Genomic DNA, 19,810 nt, shown 5'->3' on the forward strand with positions numbered 1-19,810 from the left:
TATGTGAGAGAGAGAGAGAGAGAGAGAGAAAGAGAGAGAGAGATGTGTACGTCCACAGACAGGGCAGGCTAGCAGAGTCTAGACTGTATAAACTGCAACTAGGCCAATTCATTTCCATTTCTAAATATGATGTAGAGTTCACATGCTATCAAGATACACTTTTTTTTTTTTAAAGTTAGTCCTGAAACTTTCACAACTACATTTGTTATGAAACTTTGCATTTAAATATGTCATTTGATTTCTTCACAATTTAGTATTTAGCAAGGCGCTACTGAATACTCAGAAATAATCAATAACTCTGCACCAATTATGTAAAGTAAGAACAAGTGACTGACTGTCCAACATACAACCTGGTATAACCTACTATCAGCTAGATCCAAATGGACCCAGAGCTGTCCTACTTCCTCTTCATAATTATAGCAGCTCGCGAATGACAGACAACATTCAACCCTTATCAAAGAACCATCTCTTCTTCCCTCGTGAGTTTGATTCAGGATTCCACCCCTTTTCCCCAATCAAAGGACTTCTATCTCAAATCCTGAGGCCTAAAAAAAGTTATCCCGACATAAATTGGTTTAGAATGATCGTTTGCTTGAGCAACCAGTGAAATGTATTAGAGGAAACCATTTCTCCGGGTGCTGAATCATTTGATAGACCTCATTTAACTGTTTTTACACAACGTTGCTCTTTGATATTGGTTCTAGGCTGAGGATTTACGGCATCTATTAAATTCCAGTCTTCCTCTACAAAGCCAAAATAGTTGTATTGTACACATTTCATTATGTGTGTGTGTGTGTGTGTGTGTGTGTAATGTTATTTGTCACACGGGCCGAATAAAACAGGTGAAATGCTTACTTACAATCAACTAACCAACAACGCAGTTTTAAGAAGAAAATAAAAATACATTCAGATAGAAATAAAAACACAAGAAAAATAAATACATCTAAATATTTTTTAAATGCAATAATTCAATTATATAATAAATTAAATTACAAATATATATATTTTTTAAAGTAACAATTAATTAAAGAGCAGCAGAAAAATAACAATAGCAAAGACTATATACAGGGGGTACCAGTACTGAGTCAATGTGTGGGGGCACCGGATAGTCGAGGTAATTGAGGTAATAACTCTACCTACATGTACATATTAAGGTGACTATGCATTGATAATAAACAGAGAGTAGCAGCAGCGTAAAAGTGTGTGTTTGTGTGGGGGGGGGCTGGAGTCTTATGGCTTGGGGGTAGAAGCTGTTTAGAAGCCTCTTGGACTTAGACTTGGCACTCCGGTACCGCTTGCCGTGTGGTAGCAGAGAGAACAGTCTATGACTAGGATGGCTGGAGTCTTTGACAATTTTTAGGGCCTTCCTCTGACACCACCTGGTATAGAGGTCCTGGATGGCAGGAAGCTTGGCCCCAGTGATGTACGGGGCCGTACGCACTGCCCTCTGTTGTGCCATGCGGTCGGAGGCCGAGCAGGTGCCATACAGGCAGTGATGCAACCAGGATGCTCTCGATGGTGCAGCTGTAGAACCTGTTGAGGATCTGAGGACCCATGACAAATCTTTTCATTCTCCTGAGGGGGAATAGGTTTTGTTGTGCCCTCTTAACGTCTGTCTTGGTGTGCTTGGACCATGTTAGTTTGTTGGTGATGTGGACACCAAGGAACTTGAAGCTCTCAAACTGCTCCACTACAGCCCCGTCGATGAGAATGGGGACGTGCTCGGTCCTCTTTTTCCTGTAGTCCACAATCATTTCCTTTGTCTTGATCATGTTGAGGGAGAGGTTGTTGTCCTGGAACCACACGGCCAGGACTCAGACCTCCTTCCTATAAGCTGTCTCATCATTGTTAGTGATCAGGCCTACCACTGTTGTGTCATCTGCAAACGTAATGGTTTGCCGACCCACACCCTCATTTGCATACCGCCCCAAAAGGTCCACAGATGATGCAATCTCTGTTGCACTCCATACTGCCTTTTCACACCTGGACAAAAGGAACACCTATGTACGTACGAGAGGAAGATGTCATCCATGCACTTATTGATAAAGCCAGTGACTGATGTGGTGTACTCCTCAATGCCATCGGAAGAATCCCAGAACATATTCCAGTCTGTGCTAGCAAAACAGTCCTGTAGCTTGCATCCGCTTCACCTGACCACTTTCTTATTGACCGAGTCACTGGTGCTTCCTGCTTTAGTTTTTATTTGTTAGCAGGAATCAGGAGGATAGAATTATGGTCAGATTTGCCAAATGGAGTGGAGGGAGAGCTTTGTGTGCGTCTCTGTGTGTGGAGTAAAGGTGGTCCAGGGGTTTTTCCTCCCTCTGGTTGCACATTGAACATGCTGGTAGAAATTAGGTTTTCCTACATTAAAGTCCCCGGCCACTAGGAGCGCCGCCTCTGGGTGAGCGTTTTCCTGTTTACTTATGGCCGTATACAGCGCATTGAGTGTGGTCTTAGTGCCAGCATCGATTTGTGGTGGTATGTAGACAGCTATGAAAAATACAGATGAAAACTCTCTTTGTAAATAGTGTGGTCTACAGCTTATCATGAGATACTCTACCTCAGGCGAGCAAAACCTTGAGACTTCCTTAGATTTGGCGCTACCCCTTGTCTTACCAGAAGCCGCTGTTCTATCCTGCAGAAAAAGCTTAAAACCCGCCAGCTGTATGTTATTCATGTTGTCGTTCAGCATCGACTCGTGAAACATAAGATATTACAGTTTTTAATGTCGCGTTGGTAGGATATACGTGATTGTAGTTCGTCTATTTTATTATCGCTTGATTGTACGTTGGCTAATAGGACCAATGGTAAAGGTAGATTACCCTCTCGGCGTGGGATCCTAAAAAGGCATCCGGATCTTCGTCCACGATACCGCAGTCTCTTACTCCTGCGAATGACGGGGATGAGGGCCTTGTCGGGCGTCTGAAGTAAATCTTTCCCGTCCGACTCGCTGAACAAAAGGTATTCCTCCAGCACGGGGTGAGTAATCACTGTCATGATATCTACAAGCTCTTTTCGGTCAGAAGACACGGTGGCAGAAACATTATGTACAAAATACATACAAATAACGTGAAAAAACATACACAATAGCACAATTGGTTACGGGATCATAAAACAGCAGCCATCTCCTTCGTGTAGGTGTGTGTGAGAGAGAGTGAATGTGTAGTAGACCTGTCCATACCTAGAGTTGCAGCAGAGTAGCAGCATGTCCCTGTTGCTGCAGAGGACCTGAAGGAGAACCAGGAAGGCCTTGGCTCTGATGACAGAGGACGGGCTCTCCAGTGAACGCATTATCTTCACCACAAAGTCCTGTAATGACAGACAGCCACTCCATTAAAGGGAGAGTTCACTGTTTTGGCGTTATTTGATTATCATTGCTACCTACAATAACAAAAAATGCTAGCCAGGAGATTCTGGAATTTCCATAAACAACAGCCACATTTAAAAATGATTTGGACGAAACAACACACAAGGGTAAGTCAGAACTATCCCTTTAAGATATGCTCAACTGTAATGGAGTCAAGTGGGGTTAGATAAGCCTTAGCTGACCAGTAGAGCCAGCTATAGTGTTGACCTGACACTGAGTCTTAGCTGACCAGTAGAGTCAGCTATAGTGTTGACCTGATACTGAGCTACACTGAGTCTTAGCTGACCAGTAGAGCCAGCTATAGTGTTTACCTGACACTGAGTCTTAGCTGACCAGTAGAGCCAGCTATAGTGTTGACCTGACACTGAGTCTTAGCTGACCAGTAGAGCCAGCTATAGTGTTGGCCTGACACTGAGTCTTAGCTGACCAGTAGAGCCAGCTATAGTGTTGACCTGATACTGAGTCTTAACTGACCAGTAGAGTCAGCTATAGTGTTGACCTGATACTGAGTCTTAGCTGACCAGTAGAGCCAGCTATAGTGTTGACCTGACACTGAGCTACACTGAGTCTTAGCTGACCAGTAGAGCCAGCTATAGTGTTGACCTGACACTGAGCTACACTGAGTCTTAGCTGACCAGTAGAGCCAGCTATTGTGTTGACCTGACACTGAGTCTTAGCTGACCAGTAGAGTCAGCTATAGTGTTGACCTGATACTGAGCTACACTGAGTCTTAACTGACCAGTAGAGTCAGCTATAGTGTTGACCTGATACTGAGCTACACTAACCTGGAAGGCTCCCTGTGGGCTGCTACAGGTGTTATTACTTACACTATCTGGAAGGTGCTGGGAGGGTGGAAACGACAGCCTCTCCAAAACAATACACTTATCATAAAACCATAGGTTAATAGGACTAATTGGCTCAACGCTATTTACTGGGCAGCAAATGAGTCAGAATTGATTAACTTTCACAATCAGGAGGAAAATGGAAAAGGACAGCAGAAGTAAGACAGACATGAACACTCCTAAATACTGTGATTAAATACTGGCTGTGGTTGTGTGTGAGCAGTTGAGTTAATTCATTTCAAAAGCCTCTGGTCTACCCTGCTGCATAAACTGTAATTACATCAACAGTATTCCAAGCTGCACTAGAAGATTGTTGCAGCTCCTTCCCCAATTAGTGGAGTTGCTTAGAGATTCATTGAAATAAAACATTTATGCAAAGACAATGCATGAATAAACAAGGCTTTCCAGACTTCTATTTGTCAAGGGAATTCATGAGGAAAATGTCTAGCATTTTATAATTGGTGCAAAGGTGACGCAGTAAGTTGTATGCACTCAAAGACTTGTTTTCCCCAGTTACATTGGACATGGACATGTAGATTCATTCAGGTCAAACTAAATGACCAATGGAAATCTCACAGAACCTTGAAGGCAGCGATGTACAGTACCTTCTTAAATCACTTTCACCGGCTCATTTGTGTCTATAGGAACTTTACTGGGAGGGAGGGCCTTGTTTGTGCATTAACAATCCTGCTGCTATTACGAAACAGTACTGCCCCTCTTAGTGGAGAATCCTGAAAGCAAGATGAATATTTAAAGATACTCATCAGTAGGAATAAGGCATGTTTGTTCAAGTCTCAGTGACTGGGAGTCAAGTCAACCTCAGGAAATAAGAGAACTCCTCTCTTTGAAGAAAATGATTCTCTCCCATCCCAGTTGGTGAGGCCCTGAGACAGACTAGACATCACATGCAGACAAATCTTTCTCTTTCTTATCTGCATCTTATCTGGCTTTGGCTGCATGTGTTCCGTTGGGAGAGATTTATATTCCATTATTTGTTCATACTTACAACTAACCCTAACTGGGCCAGAGGATTAAAGATAGAGGGAGATGGAGAGGAGAGAGGAGAAGAAGAGGAGAGGAGATGGGATTCATCTCCTGTGTTGGCTGGAACTAGCAGCACAAGCTGATAATGGCCAATTATCTGTCAGACGTTAGGGAGAGGGCGGCGGTGCCGGGTCAGATGAGATGTTTAGTGCTGAAGAAGATGGCACAGGGCTGAAACACGTCCACACAGAGACAACACCAATCCCATACAGCTATGGCACGGGCCACACTCTTAGCCTCACAGTGACAGTTGAATGAGGGGCTATAGTTGTGCTTTCATTTCCTTCGTCCCAAATGGCACCCTATTCCCTATAGTGCACTTTGCCCAGGGCCCATAGGGTCAAAAGTAGTGCACTATTTTATTTTTAACCATTATTTAACTAGACAAGTCAGTTAAGAACAAATTCTTATTTACAATGACGGCCTACAGTTGGATTCGAACCAGGGTCTGTAGTGACGCGTCTAGCACTGAGATGCAGTGCCTTAGACCACTGCGCCACTCGGGAGTCATGTAGGGAATAGAGTAGCATTTAGGACTGTTGGTGTTTAACAAGGTGTTACACTACAGTATCCTACATACCCGCTCCTGGACTAGTCTGTGTAGCTGGGCGTGGGCCCCTGACGCCAGCATGGCAGAGAACATGGTGAGTATGTGCTGCTGGACACGGCTGATCCCCGACACCAGGCTGGCTAAGATGGCTGGCAGCCCCACCTTGTCAATCACACTGTGGAAGGCACTGGCTGAGAGGCGGGTGATTCTACACAGGGCCTGTATGAAGTTAATAACACAGGAAGGCCTCAGTCATCATCAAGTTCTCTTTCAAACACAGCTGGCTTCTAAAAGTGGCTGAAGTGCCGGATAGGCAGGGTTTGTACATTTGGGACTATTGCATTGGTTTCTTTGGGTCAGACAAACTCAATCAAGAAACAGTTTAAATAGGAACCTTGATCTGGTATCAAGATATTAGTCCCAATGCAGGTTATATACATGGACGTAATCTACCCAGTGGTATTTCATCAGTACACACAGTATCTCTACTTCAATCACAAATTAAAGTGAAATATTGTAGTGAATGAGTGAGTTCAGATTTCCCTTGTTAGTGTATTGAGTTTGTACTTACTGAGATGGCGCTGACACGTAGTGAGTCGACGCTGGAGTGTGTGAACAGGTACCAGAGCATGGGGCCTATCTCCGCGGTGATGAAGCCCTGGGCGTAGTGAGACGCCGGGGTACACACGTTCTCCACCATCTTACACACCATGTGGTTCACAACCAGCTCCTCCTAAAGACACACATACAGACACACACACGGACGGACATACACACACGGATGAACCCAACACACACACACATAGCACAATACAATGGAATGCCCAAGATAGGTTAGCTAGGCTAAATAAAACACAATCCTGAATCCTACAAGAACCTGAAGGTCACACCTCAAAGAAAAGCAAAACAAAACAATTAGCAAGTAACAATTTGATTTACACAAATCATTACAATGGCTAAAATGTGAAGTGGTTCATTACCCACCACGCATCCATTATATACCACGCATCCATTATATACCACACATCCATTATATACCACACATCCATTATATACCACACATCCATTATATACCACACATTCATTATATACCACGCATCCATTATATACCACACATCCATTATATACCACACATCCATTATATACCACACATTCATTATATACCACACATCCATTATATACCACACATCCATTATATACCACGCATCCATTATATACCACACATCCATTATATACCACGCATCCATTATATACCACGCATCCATTATATACCACGCATCCATTATATACCACGCATCCATTATATACCACGCATCCATTATATACCACGCATCCATTATATACCACGCATCCATTATATACCACGCATCCATTATATACCACGCATCCATTATATACCACGCATCCATCATATACCACGCATCCATTATATACCACGCATCCATTATATACCACGCATCCATTATATACCACGCATCCATTATATACCACGCATCCATTATATACCACGCATCCATTATATACCACGCATCCATTATATACCACGCATCCATTATATACCACACATCCATTATATACCACACATCCATTATATACCACACATCCATTATATACCACACATCCATTATATACCACACATCCATTATATACCACACATCCATTATACACCACACATCCATTATACACCACACATCCATTATACACCACACATCCATTATATACCACGGATCCATTATATACCACACATCCATTATATACCACACATCCATTATATACCACAGATCCATTATATACCACACATCCATTATATACCACGCATCCATTATATACCACACATCCATTATATACCACAGATCCATTATATAACACACATCCATTATATAACACGCATCCATTATATACCACGCATCCATTATATACCACGCATCCATTATATACCACGCATCCATTATATACCACGCATCCATTATATACCACACATCCATTATATACCACACATCCATTATATACCACACATCCATTATATACCACACATCCATTATATACCACGCATCCATTATATACCACGCATCCATTATATACCACGCATCCATTATATACCACGCATCCATTATATACCACGCATCCATTATATACCACGCATCCATTATATACCACGCATCCATTATATACCACACATCCATTATATACCACACATCCATTATATACCACACATCCATTATATACCACGCATCCATTATATACCACGCATCCATTATATACCACGCATCCATTATATACCACACATCCATTATATACCACACATCCATTATATACCACACATCCATTATATACCACGCATCCATTATATACCACGCATCCATTATATACCACACATCCATTATATACCACACATCCATTATATACCACACATCCATTATATACCACGCATCCATTATATACCACGCATCCATTATATACCACGCATCCATTATATACCACACATCCATTATATACCACACATCCATTATATACCACACATCCATTATATACCACACATCCATTATATACCACACATCCATTATACACCACACATCCATTATACACCACACATCCATTATATACCACAGATCCATTATATACCACAGATCCATTATATACCACACATCCATTATATACCACACATCCATTATATACCACACATCCATTATATACCACACATCCATTATATACCACGGATCCATTATATACCACGCATCCATTATATACCACACATCCATTATATACCACACATATACCACACATCCATTATATACCACACATCCATTATATACCACACATCCATTATATACCACGGATCCATTATATACCACACATCCATTATATACCACACATATACCACACATCCATTATATACCACACATCCATTATATACCACACATCCATTATATACCACACATCCATTATATACAACACATATACCACACATCCATTATATACCACACATCCATTATATACCACACATATACCACACATCCATTATATACCACGGATCCATTATATACCACGGATCCATTATATACCACACATATACCACACATCCATTATATACCACACATCCATTATATACCACACATCCATTATATACCACACATCCATTATATACACCACACATATACCACACATCCATTATATACCACACATTGATTATATACCACACATCCATTATATACCACACATCCATTATATACCACACATCCATTATATACCACACATCCATTATATACCACACATCCATTATATACCAGAGATCCATTATATACCACACATCCATTATATACACCACGCATATACCACACATCCATTATATACCACACATCCATTATATACCACACATCCATTATATACCACACATCCATTATATACCACACATCCATTATATACCACACATCCATTATATACCACACATCCATTATATACCACACATCCATTATATACCAGAGATCCATTATATACCACACATCCATTATATACCACAGATCCATTATATACCACAGATCCATTATATACCACAGATCCATTATATACCACACATCCATTATATACCACACATCCATTATATACCACACATCCATTATATACCACACATCCATTATATACCACAGATCCATTAAGTCACCTTGTTACCCTGGTTCCACTGGGTTACATCATAAGCTCCATTAAAACGTGGAAATTAGGAAATGAAAAAACGTGGAAATGAGGATCACTACTAACAACCTAATAAACATAGCGTTCACTAGTTAAAACCAGTATTCTACCACAGTACCTTTCTGAACTACAGTCGTGGCCAAAAGTTTTAGATATTAGATATTTTTATCGGATGTTACTATGGAATTTTGAAGTGTAATTACAAGCATCTTCATAAGTGTCAAAGGCTTTTATTGACAATTACATGAAGTTGATGCAAAGAGTCAATATTTGCAGTGTTGACCCTTCTTTTTCAAGACCTCTGCAATCCGCCCTGGCATGCTGTCAATTAACTTCTGACTGATTGCAGCCCATTGCATAATCAATACTTTGAGTTTGTCAGAATTTGTGGGTTTTTGTTTGTCCACCAGCCTCTTGAGGATTGACCACAAGTTCTCAATGGGATTAAGGTCTGGGGAGTTTCCTGGCCATGGACCCAAAATATCAATGTTTTGTTCCCCGAGCCACTTAGTTATCACTTTTGCCTTATGGCAAGGTGCTCCATCATGCTGGAAAAGGCATTGTTTGTCACCAAACTGTTCCTGGGTGGTTGGGAGAAGTTGCTCTCGGAGGATGTGTTGGTACCATTCTTTATTCATGGCTGTGTTCTTAGGCAAAATGGTGAGTGAGTCCACTCCCTTGGCTGAGAAGCAACCCCACACATGAATGGTCTCAGGATGCTTTACTGTTGGCATGACACATGCACGCAGGACTGATGGTAAGCGCTCACCTTGTCTTCTCCGGACAAGCTTTATTTCGGATGCCCCAAACAATCGGAAAGGGGATTCATCAGAGAAAATGACTTTACCCCAGTCCTCAGCAGTCCAATCCCTGTACCTTTTGCAGAATATCAGTCTGTCCCTGATGTTTTTCCTTGAGAGAAGTGGCTTCTTTGCTGCCCTTCTTGACACCAGGCCATCCTCCAAAAGTCTTTGCCTCACTGTGCGTGCAGATGCACTCACACCTGCCTGCTACCATTCCTGAGCAAGCTCTGTACTGGTGGTTCCCCGATCCCACAGCTGAATCAACTTAAGGAGACGCTTGCTGGACTTTCTTGGGCGCCCTGAAGCCTTCTTCACAACAATTGAACCGCTCTCCTTGAAGTTCTTGATGATCCGATAAATGGTTGATTTAGGTGCAATCTTACTGACAGCAATATCCTTGCCTGTGAAGCCCTTTTTGTGCAAAGCAATGATGACGGCACGTGTTTACTTTGCTGGTAACCATGGTTGACAGAGGAAGAACAATGATTCCAAGCACCACCCTCCTTTTGAAGCTTCCAGTCTGTTATTCAAACTCAATCAGAATGAGAGTGATCTCCAGCCTTGTCCTCGTCAACACGCACACCTGTGCTAATGAGAGAATCACTGACATGTCAGCTGGTCCTTTTGTGGCAGGGCTGAAATGCAGTGGAAATGTTTTTTTGGGGTATTCAGTTCATTTGCATGGCAAAGAGTGACTTTGCAATTCATCAGATCACTCTTCATAACGTTGTGGAGTATATGGAAATTGCCACCATACAAAGTGAGGCAGCAGACTATGTGAAAATGTATATTTGTGTCATTCTCAAAACTTTTGGCCACGACTGTACACTACAGCCACACACAGTAACCCACAACAACCACATGACTGGACTGTGTCCAAAACAGCACCCTCCTCCCTACTCGTTTTGTGCAGAGCCCTAGAGGCCTTGGCCAACAGTAGTAGTGCCCTATGAGACCTGGCTCTCAAGACAAGACAGGTTATGTCCACACTGCCCACAAAATGAGGTGGAAACTGAGCTGCACTATCTAACCTCCTGCCCAATGTATATTAGAGACACATATTTTCCTCAGATTACACAGATCCACAAAGAATTTGAAAACAAATCCAATTTTGATAATACCACAGTGTGCCATCACAGCAGCAGGATTTGTGACCAGTGAAGAACAAACACCACTGTAAATGCAACCCATATTTATGTTTATTTATTTTCTCTTTTGTAGTTTAACTATTTGCACATTGTTACAACACTATGTAATAGTGTTAAAAGTAAAAGACATAATATGACATTTGAAATGTCTCTATTCCTTCGAAACTTTTGTAAGTGTAGTGTTTACACTTTTGTTTATTATCTATTTCACTTGTTTCCCATGCAAATAAAGCCCTTTGAATTTAATTTAATTGAGAGAGGGACAGCGAGAGAGACAGCAAGAGAGAGAGAGAGAGACAGCGAGAGAGAGAGACAGCGAGAGAGAGAGAGACAGCGAGAGAGACAGCAAGAGAGAGAGAGAGAGACAGCGAGAGAGAGAGAGAAAGACAGCGAGAGAGAGAGACAGCGAGAGAGAGAGACAGCGAGAGAGAGAGAGACAGCGAGAGAGAGAGAGACAGCGAGAGAGAGAGACAGAGAGAGAGAGACAGAGACAGCGAGAGAGAGAGAGAGAGAAAGCGAGAGAGAGACAGCGAGAGAGAGAGAGAGACAGAGACAGCGAGAGAGCGAGAGAGAGAAAGCGAGAGAGAGAGACAGCGAGAGAGAGAGACAGCGAGAGAGAGAGAGACAGCAAGAGAAAGACAGACAGCGAGAGAGAGAGACAGCAAGAGAAAGACAGACAGCGAGAGAGAGAAAGAGGGCTCTAGGTTCTGATATAGTTGAGGTGCTGAGTAGGAGGACACCTGCACTGATTGACAAGCTGCTAGAGGGCGAGTGAGGAGTTAAGGAATCTGCGTCCCAAATGGCACCCTATTCTGTACATAGTGCACTACTTTTGACCAGAGTCCACGTAGTACACTATATAGGGAATAGGGTGCCATTTGGGACAGAGCCGAAGAGTGAACATAGTGAGGGGGAACATTCCAGTCAGAAAGGCCTTGTTGTGTCAGTAGAACAAGTCAACCAGAAACGAATACAACTCAAGTCAAGATACTCCACACAGCACAGCAGCCTCAAGGTTTCTCTTCTCTCTCCACACAACAACCATACAAAATCACTGTGAAGAAAAGCTGAGGCTGTTTTTTTAAACACGCCCGTTTGTACAACTAACTATCTTTCATACCGGTGTGGACATACCGTACACAGACTCCCTTTTCACAAAGGTAAGGCACGCTGGAGGCTACTGTGTATAAGGTGTGCTGTAACTCAGAGCATGTTTTAACCTGATGTTACAAAGGCAGCTATACTAGACTAAAACAGCATAAACAAAACATACACAGAGAAAACCTTGGAGTCATGCGATGCGTCACTACTTATTCCAACCTTTCAGAAAGTGAAGTCTGAAAATGGCATTGAAAATCTAATGTTATGAACAGAGGCAGGGAGGGGCATTGAAAATCTAATGTTATGAACAGAGGCAGGGAGGGGCATTGAAAATCTAATGTTATGAACAGAGGCAGGGAGGGGCATTGAAAATCTAATGTTATGAACAGAGGCAGGGAGGGGCTTTGAAAATATAATGTTATGAACAGAGGCAGGGAGGGGCTTTGAAAATCTAATGTTATGAACAGAGGCAGGGAGGGGCTTTGAAAATCTAATGTTATGAACAGAGGCAGGGAGGGGCTTTGAAAATCTAATGTTATGAACAGAGGCAGTGAGGGGCTTTGAAAATATAATGTTATGAACAGAGGCAGGGAGGGGCATTGAAAATCTAATGTTATGAACAGAGGCAGGGAGGGGCATGGAAAATCTAATGTTATGAACAGAGGCAGGGAGGGGCTTTGAAAATCTAATGTTATGAACAGAGGCAGGGAGGGGCATGGAAAATCTAATGTTATGAACAGAGGCAGGGAGGGGCTTTGAAAATCTAATGTTATGAACAGAGGCAGTGAGGGGCTTTGAAAATATAATGTTATGAACAGAGGCAGGGAGGGGCATTGAAAATCTAATGTTATGAACAGAGGCAGGGAGGGGCATGGAAAATCTAATGTTATGAACAGAGGCAGGGAGGGGCTTTGAAAATCTAATGTTATGAACAGAGGCAGGGAGGGGCTTTGAAAATATATGGTAAAGAACATCAAATTAGCTAAATAGCTATTGCTATTGGGCCTACCAATATGCTGCTTGTATACGAGTGGCTCAGGATTTCTTTTGAGAGAAAAGGTTGGAGAACCCTGATCTAACTCCCTGGTACAAATGTAGTGCACTAAATAGAAAATAGGGTGCCAATTTGAAAACCGCCATTAAAGGACATTGGGCACACCTGTGGAGTGGAGTGTGGCTAATTCTCTATTTTTCTCATTAAAACACTGCTACTGTATTAATACTAGCATCTAACACACTGGGAACAAATGTACATAGGATGCAACAACAACAAAAAGTACTCATCCAAGAAGATCTCAAAATGCGTGGGCATGAGAGCTATTTTAAACACCATTTTATTTCCTTGTTTAACTGTTCTACAAGAAACATTTCAATTACTTACATTTGTTTTGCAGATATACTGTAGATTACCCTGGACTAACTGGAAAATCATTTCAAACAGGAGTCTAATTCAACATGAAAAGGGATGAAAGCCTTTAACTAATGTCTAGACTGTAGGACCTAAAACCATAACCTAGGGCTAATACTGCAGGGCCTAAAACCATAACCTAGGGCTAATACTGTAGGCCTAAAACCATAACCTAGGGCTAATACTGTAGGGCCTAAAACCATAACCTAGGGCTAATACTGTAGGCCTAAAACCATAACCTAGGGCTAATACTGCAGGGCCTAAAACCATAACCTAGGGCTAATACTGTAGGGCCTAAAACCATAACCTAGGGCTAATACTGTAGGCCTAAAACCATAACCTAGGGCTAATACTGTAGGGCCTAAAACCATAACCTAGGGTGTATACTGTAGGCCTAAAACCATAACCTAGGGTTAATACTGTAGGGCCTAAAACCATAACTCAGGGCTAATACTGTAGGGCCTAAAACCATAACCTAGGGCTAATACTGTAGGGCCTAAAACCATAACCTAGGGCTAATACTGTAGGCCTAAAACCATAACCTAGGGTTAATACTGTAGGGCTAAAACCATAATCTAGGGCTAATACTGTAGGCCTAAAACCATAACCTAGGGCTAATACTGTAGGGCCTAAAACCATAACCTAGGGTGTATACTCTAGGCCTAAAACCATAACCTAGGGTTAATACTGTAGGGCCTAAAACCATAACTCAGGGCTAATACTGTAGGGCCTAAAACCATAACCTAGGGTTAATACTGTAGGCCTAAAACCATAACCTAGGGCTAATACTGTAGGGCCTAAAACCATAACCTAGGGCTAATACTGTAGGCCTAAAACCATAACCTAGGGCTAATACTGTAGGGCCTAAAACCATAACCTAGGGTGTATACTGTAGGCCTAAAACCATAACCTAGAGTTAATACTGTAGGGCCTAAAACCATAACTCAGGGCTAATACTGTAGGGCCTAAAACCATAACCTAGGGCTAATACTGTAGGGCCTAAAACCATAACCTAGGGCTAATACTGTAGGCCTAAAACCATAACCTAGGGTTAATACTGTAGGGCTAAAACCATAATCTAGGGCTAATAATGTAGGCCTAAAACCATAACCTAGGGCTAATACTGTAGGGCCTAAAACCATAACCTAGGGTGTATACTCTACGCCTAAAACCATAACCTAGGGTTAATACTGTAGGCCTAAAACCATAACTCAGGGCTAATACTGTAGGGCCTAAAACCATAACCTAGGGCTAATACTGTAGGGCCTAAAACCATAACCTAGGGCTAATACTGTAGGCCTAAAACCATAACCTAGGGTTAATACTGTAGGGCTAAAACCATAATCTAGGGCTAATACTGTAGGCCTAAAACCATAACCTAGGGCTAATACTGTAGGGCTAAAACCATAATCTAGGGCTAATACTGTAGGCCTAAAACCATAACCTAGGGCTAATACTGTAGGGCCTAAAACCATAACCTAGGGTGTATACTGTAGGCCTAAAACCATAACCTAGGGTTAATACTGTAGGGCCTAAAACCATAACTCAGGGCTAATACTGTAGGGCCTAAAACCATAACCTAGGGCTAATACTGTAGGGCCTAAAACCATAACCTAGGGCTAATACTGTAGGCCTAAAACCATAACCTAGGGTTAATACTGTAGGGCTAAAACCATAATCTAGGGCTAATACTGTAGGCCTAAAACCATAACCTAGGGCTAATACTGTAGGGCCTAAAACCATAACCTAGGGTGTATACTCTAGGCCTAAAACCATAACCTAGGGTTAATACTGTAGGGCCTAAAACCATAACTCAGGGCTAATACTGTAGGGCCTAAAACCATAACCTAGGGTTAATACTGTAGGCCTAAAACCATAACCTAGGGCTAATACTGTAGGGCCTAAAACCATAACCTAGGGCTAATACTGTAGGCCTAAAACCATAACCTAGGGCTAATACTGTAGGGCCTAAAACCATAACCTAGGGTGTATACTGTAGGCCTAAAACCATAACCTAGAGTTAATACTGTAGGGCCTAAAACCATAACTCAGGGCTAATACTGTAGGGCCTAAAACCATAACCTAGGGCTAATACTGTAGGGCCTAAAACCATAACCTAGGGCTAATACTGTAGGCCTAAAACCATAACCTAGGGTTAATACTGTAGGGCTAAAACCATAATCTAGGGCTAATAATGTAGGCCTAAAACCATAACCTAGGGCTAATACTGTAGGGCCTAAAACCATAACCTAGGGTGTATACTCTACGCCTAAAACCATAACCTAGGGTTAATACTGTAGGCCTAAAACCATAACTCAGGGCTAATACTGTAGGGCCTAAAACCATAACCTAGGGCTAATACTGTAGGGCCTAAAACCATAACCTAGGGCTAATACTGTAGGCCTAAAACCATAACCTAGGGTTAATACTGTAGGGCTAAAACCATAATCTAGGGCTAATACTGTAGGCCTAAAACCATAACCTAGGGCTAATACTGTAGGGCTAAAACCATAATCTAGGGCTAATACTGTAGGCCTAAAACCATAACCTAGGGCTAATACTGTAGGCCTAAAACCATAACCTAGGGCTAATACTGTAGGCCTAAAACCATAACCTAGGGCTAATACTGTAGGCCTAAAACCATAACCTAGGGCTAATACTGTAGGCCTAAAACCATAACCTAGGGCTTATACTGTAGGCCTAAAACCATAACCTAGGGCTAATACTGTAGGGCCTAAAACCATATCCTAGGGTGTATACTGTAGGGCCTAAAACCATAACCTAGGGTGTATACTATAGGGCCTAAAACCATAACCTAGGGCTAATACTGTAGGCCTAAAACCATATCCTAGGGTGTATACTGTAGGGCCTAAAACCATAACCTAGGGCTAATACTGTAGGGCCTAAAACCATAACCTAGGGCTAATACTGTAGGGCCTAAAACCATATCCTAGGGTGTATACTGTAGGGCCTAAAACCATAACCTAGGCTGTATACTATAGGGCCTAAAACCATAACCTAGGGCTAATACTGTAGGGCCTAAAACCATAACCTAGGGTGTATACTGTAGGCCTAAAACCATAACCTAGGGCTAATACTGTAGGGCCTAAAACCATATCCTAGGGCTAATACTGTAGGGCCTAAAACCATAACCTAGGGTGTATACTGTAGGGCCTAAAACCATAACCTAGGGCTAATACTGTAGGGCCTAAAACCATAACCTAGGGCTAATACTGTAGGGCCTAAAACCATAACCTAGGGCTAATACTGTAGGGCCTAAAATCATAACCTAGGGCTAATACTGTAGGGCCTAAAACCATAACCTTAAGAACCATAAACCATAATACTGTAGGGCCTACATGGGGATTGAACACAAAACTATGAGGACAAAACAGAGTTCAATGCAGCTCTTTACTAAGCTTAGTATCTCCACTACACGAGGATCGAAAAAGCCCCAGTAAACAATTCTATATGAGAAGAAGACTCTTATCATAGTGGTAGCTATAAGTCTTTACTAAGCTTAGCCTTTGTGTCTCCTCTAGTTTGAGCCTGTGCTGTATGTTCTCCCAGAGTGTTAGCCGTGTCAGACTGAGAGGAGCCCTGCAGTCTCTCTTGTGGTTTCCCCAGCCTGCAACAAGTGCCTGTGTGTAATTATGTCCCTTTTGAAGCAGCAGCGCAGCACCTGGACCAGAAGAACGCTCGATGTAAATTCAGGACCGCCAGCTAAGCCTTTCATTATCCGGCTTGTTTTCATCTCTCTGCTTAGAACTCTATCCTCTCCGTTTAAATGGCATGTTTAATGAATAAGAGTGATATTAAAACCAAAAAATATCAAAATAGGTTTTAACTTTGTGAAATGTGTATTTAGAAGATTACAGAAGAATGCAAAGATGGAGCTGGCATGTAATAAGTCAGACAGCAAAACACCTACAAGACAGTGTGGAAAGGATCTCTGAAATTATTACCATTGAGTACTACAATACTTTAAGATACAATCTCCCTTGAAGAATGTCTACGTTCTTTTAAAAGAGACACTTCCCACTCGGCACACACTGGCTGAATCAATGTTGTTTCCACGTCGTTTCAATTCAATTACGTTGAACCAACATGGAATAGACGTTGAATTGACGTCTGTGCCCAGTGGGTTCTCTAGCTCACAAAAAATGAAAATATTATTGATCTTTGCAATATGGACCAGGTCAACACCCTAAAGATTGATGCTTCCTTCTGGAGCAAAACATGTATTAATTTGTTTTTGTTAAGCAGCATTAAATGTCCTTCCACACAAACAGAGAGTATCTGTCATGATTATTGCAGGACATTGAATTGCATGTCAGAAATCCATATGTAGAAATGTAGCAGTGTGTGATGTAGCTGGTTATTATTACGAATCATCCAGAGGTGATTCGTCCCAAATGGCATCCTACTCCCTATATAGTGCACTACTTTTAACCGGAGCCAAAAGTAGTGCACTATATAGGGAATTGGGCTATGCTTCAGAGAGAGATTAGGCTGCAGCTGATTAGGAGCAGAGCATTTCAGTAGCTCCTGTGTTGGACTGATACATGTTTAATGTGAGTGGAGAGCTGTGTGGAGTGGAGCGGTGCGGTGGCCAGGACTAGGAGATAGAGGAGGAGGGTTGAAGCCCCTGGCTCCCTTTCCCTGGTACAGATACACCACCGCCACTGCCTCTGTTCCCAAACACACCTTTCATCATTGGCACTGGGAACATCTTCTTCACGCTCATAAATATTTCCTGCAGGCAGCTCAAGTCTGGCCTGTCTCTCTCTCTCTCTCTGTCCTCTCTCAGTCGCTTCTCCTGCCCGTCTCTCTCTCTCTCTTCTCAGTCGCTTCTCCTGCCCGTCTCTCTCTCTCTCTTCTCAGTCGCTTCTCCTGCCCGTCTCTCTCTCTCTCTCTCTCTCTCTCCTCTCTCAGTCGCTTCTCCTGCCCGTCTCTCTCTCTCTCTTCTCAGTCGCTTCTCCTGCCCGTCTCTCTCTCTCTCTCTCCTCTCAGTCGCTTCTCCTGCCCGTCTCTCTCTCTCTCTCTCCTCTCAGTCGCTTCTCCTGCCCGTCTCTCTCTCTCTCTCTCTGTCCTCTCTCAGTCGCTTCTCCTGCCCGTCTCTCGCTCTCTCCTCTCAGTCGCTTCTCCTGCCCGTCTCTCTCTCTCTCTTCTCAGTCGCTTCTCCTGCCCGTCTCTCTCTCTCTCTTCTTAGTCGCTTCTCCTGCCCGTCTCTCTCTCTCTCTCTCTGTCCTCTCTCAGTCGCTTCTCCTGCCCGTCTCTCTCTCTCTATCCTCTCTCAGTCGCTTCTCCTGCCCGTCTCTCTCTCTCTCCTCTCAGTCGTTTCTCCTGCCCGTCTCTCTCTCTCTTCTCAGTCGCTTCTCCTGCCCGTCTCTCTCTCTCTCTCTCCTCTCAGTCGCTTCTCCTGCCCGTCTCTCTCTCTCTCTCTCCTCTCAGTCGCTTCTCCTGCCCGTCTCGCTCTCTCTCTCTCTGTCCTCTCTCAGTCGCTTCTCCTGCCCGTCTCTCGCTCTCTCCTCTCAGTCGCTTCTCCTGCCCGTCTCTCTCTCTCTCTTCTCAGTCGCTTCTCCTGCCCGTCTCTCTCTCTCTCTCTTCTTAGTCGCTTCTCCTGCCCGTCTCTCTCTCTCTCTCTCTGTCCTCTCTCAGTCGCTTCTCCTGCCCGTCTCTCTCTCTCTGTCCTCTCTCAGTCGCTTCTCCTGCCCGTCTCTCTCTCTCTCTCTGTCCTCTCTCAGTCGCTTCTCCTGCCCGTCTCTCTCTCTCTCCTCTCAGTCGTTTCTCCTGCCCGTCTCTCTCTCTCTCCTCTCAGTCGTTTATCCTGCCCGCTTCTCTCTCTCTCTGTCCTCTC

The 19,810-nt window shown here is 43.0% G+C and overlaps 1 protein-coding gene across 1 annotated transcript in view; it reads right to left on the reverse strand.

Annotated features, from left to right (window-relative positions):
- The window catches only part of LOC139387471 (serine/threonine-protein kinase ULK4-like), a 141,030-nt gene that overhangs the window by 90,705 nt on the left and 30,515 nt on the right, over positions 1–19,810 (reverse strand). The window contains exons 19-21 of the mRNA XM_071133706.1: positions 6,375–6,536; positions 5,834–6,022; positions 3,182–3,309 (exon numbers count right to left, since the gene is read on the reverse strand). Coding sequence (XP_070989807.1) covers positions 3,182–3,309; positions 5,834–6,022; positions 6,375–6,536 — 479 coding nt within the window. The remainder of the gene's footprint in view (positions 1–3,181; positions 3,310–5,833; positions 6,023–6,374; positions 6,537–19,810) is intronic.

Source organism: Oncorhynchus clarkii, chromosome 3 (assembly GCF_045791955.1).
Source record: "Oncorhynchus clarkii lewisi isolate Uvic-CL-2024 chromosome 3, UVic_Ocla_1.0, whole genome shotgun sequence".
Classification (NCBI taxonomy): Eukaryota; Metazoa; Chordata; class Actinopteri; order Salmoniformes; family Salmonidae; genus Oncorhynchus; species Oncorhynchus clarkii.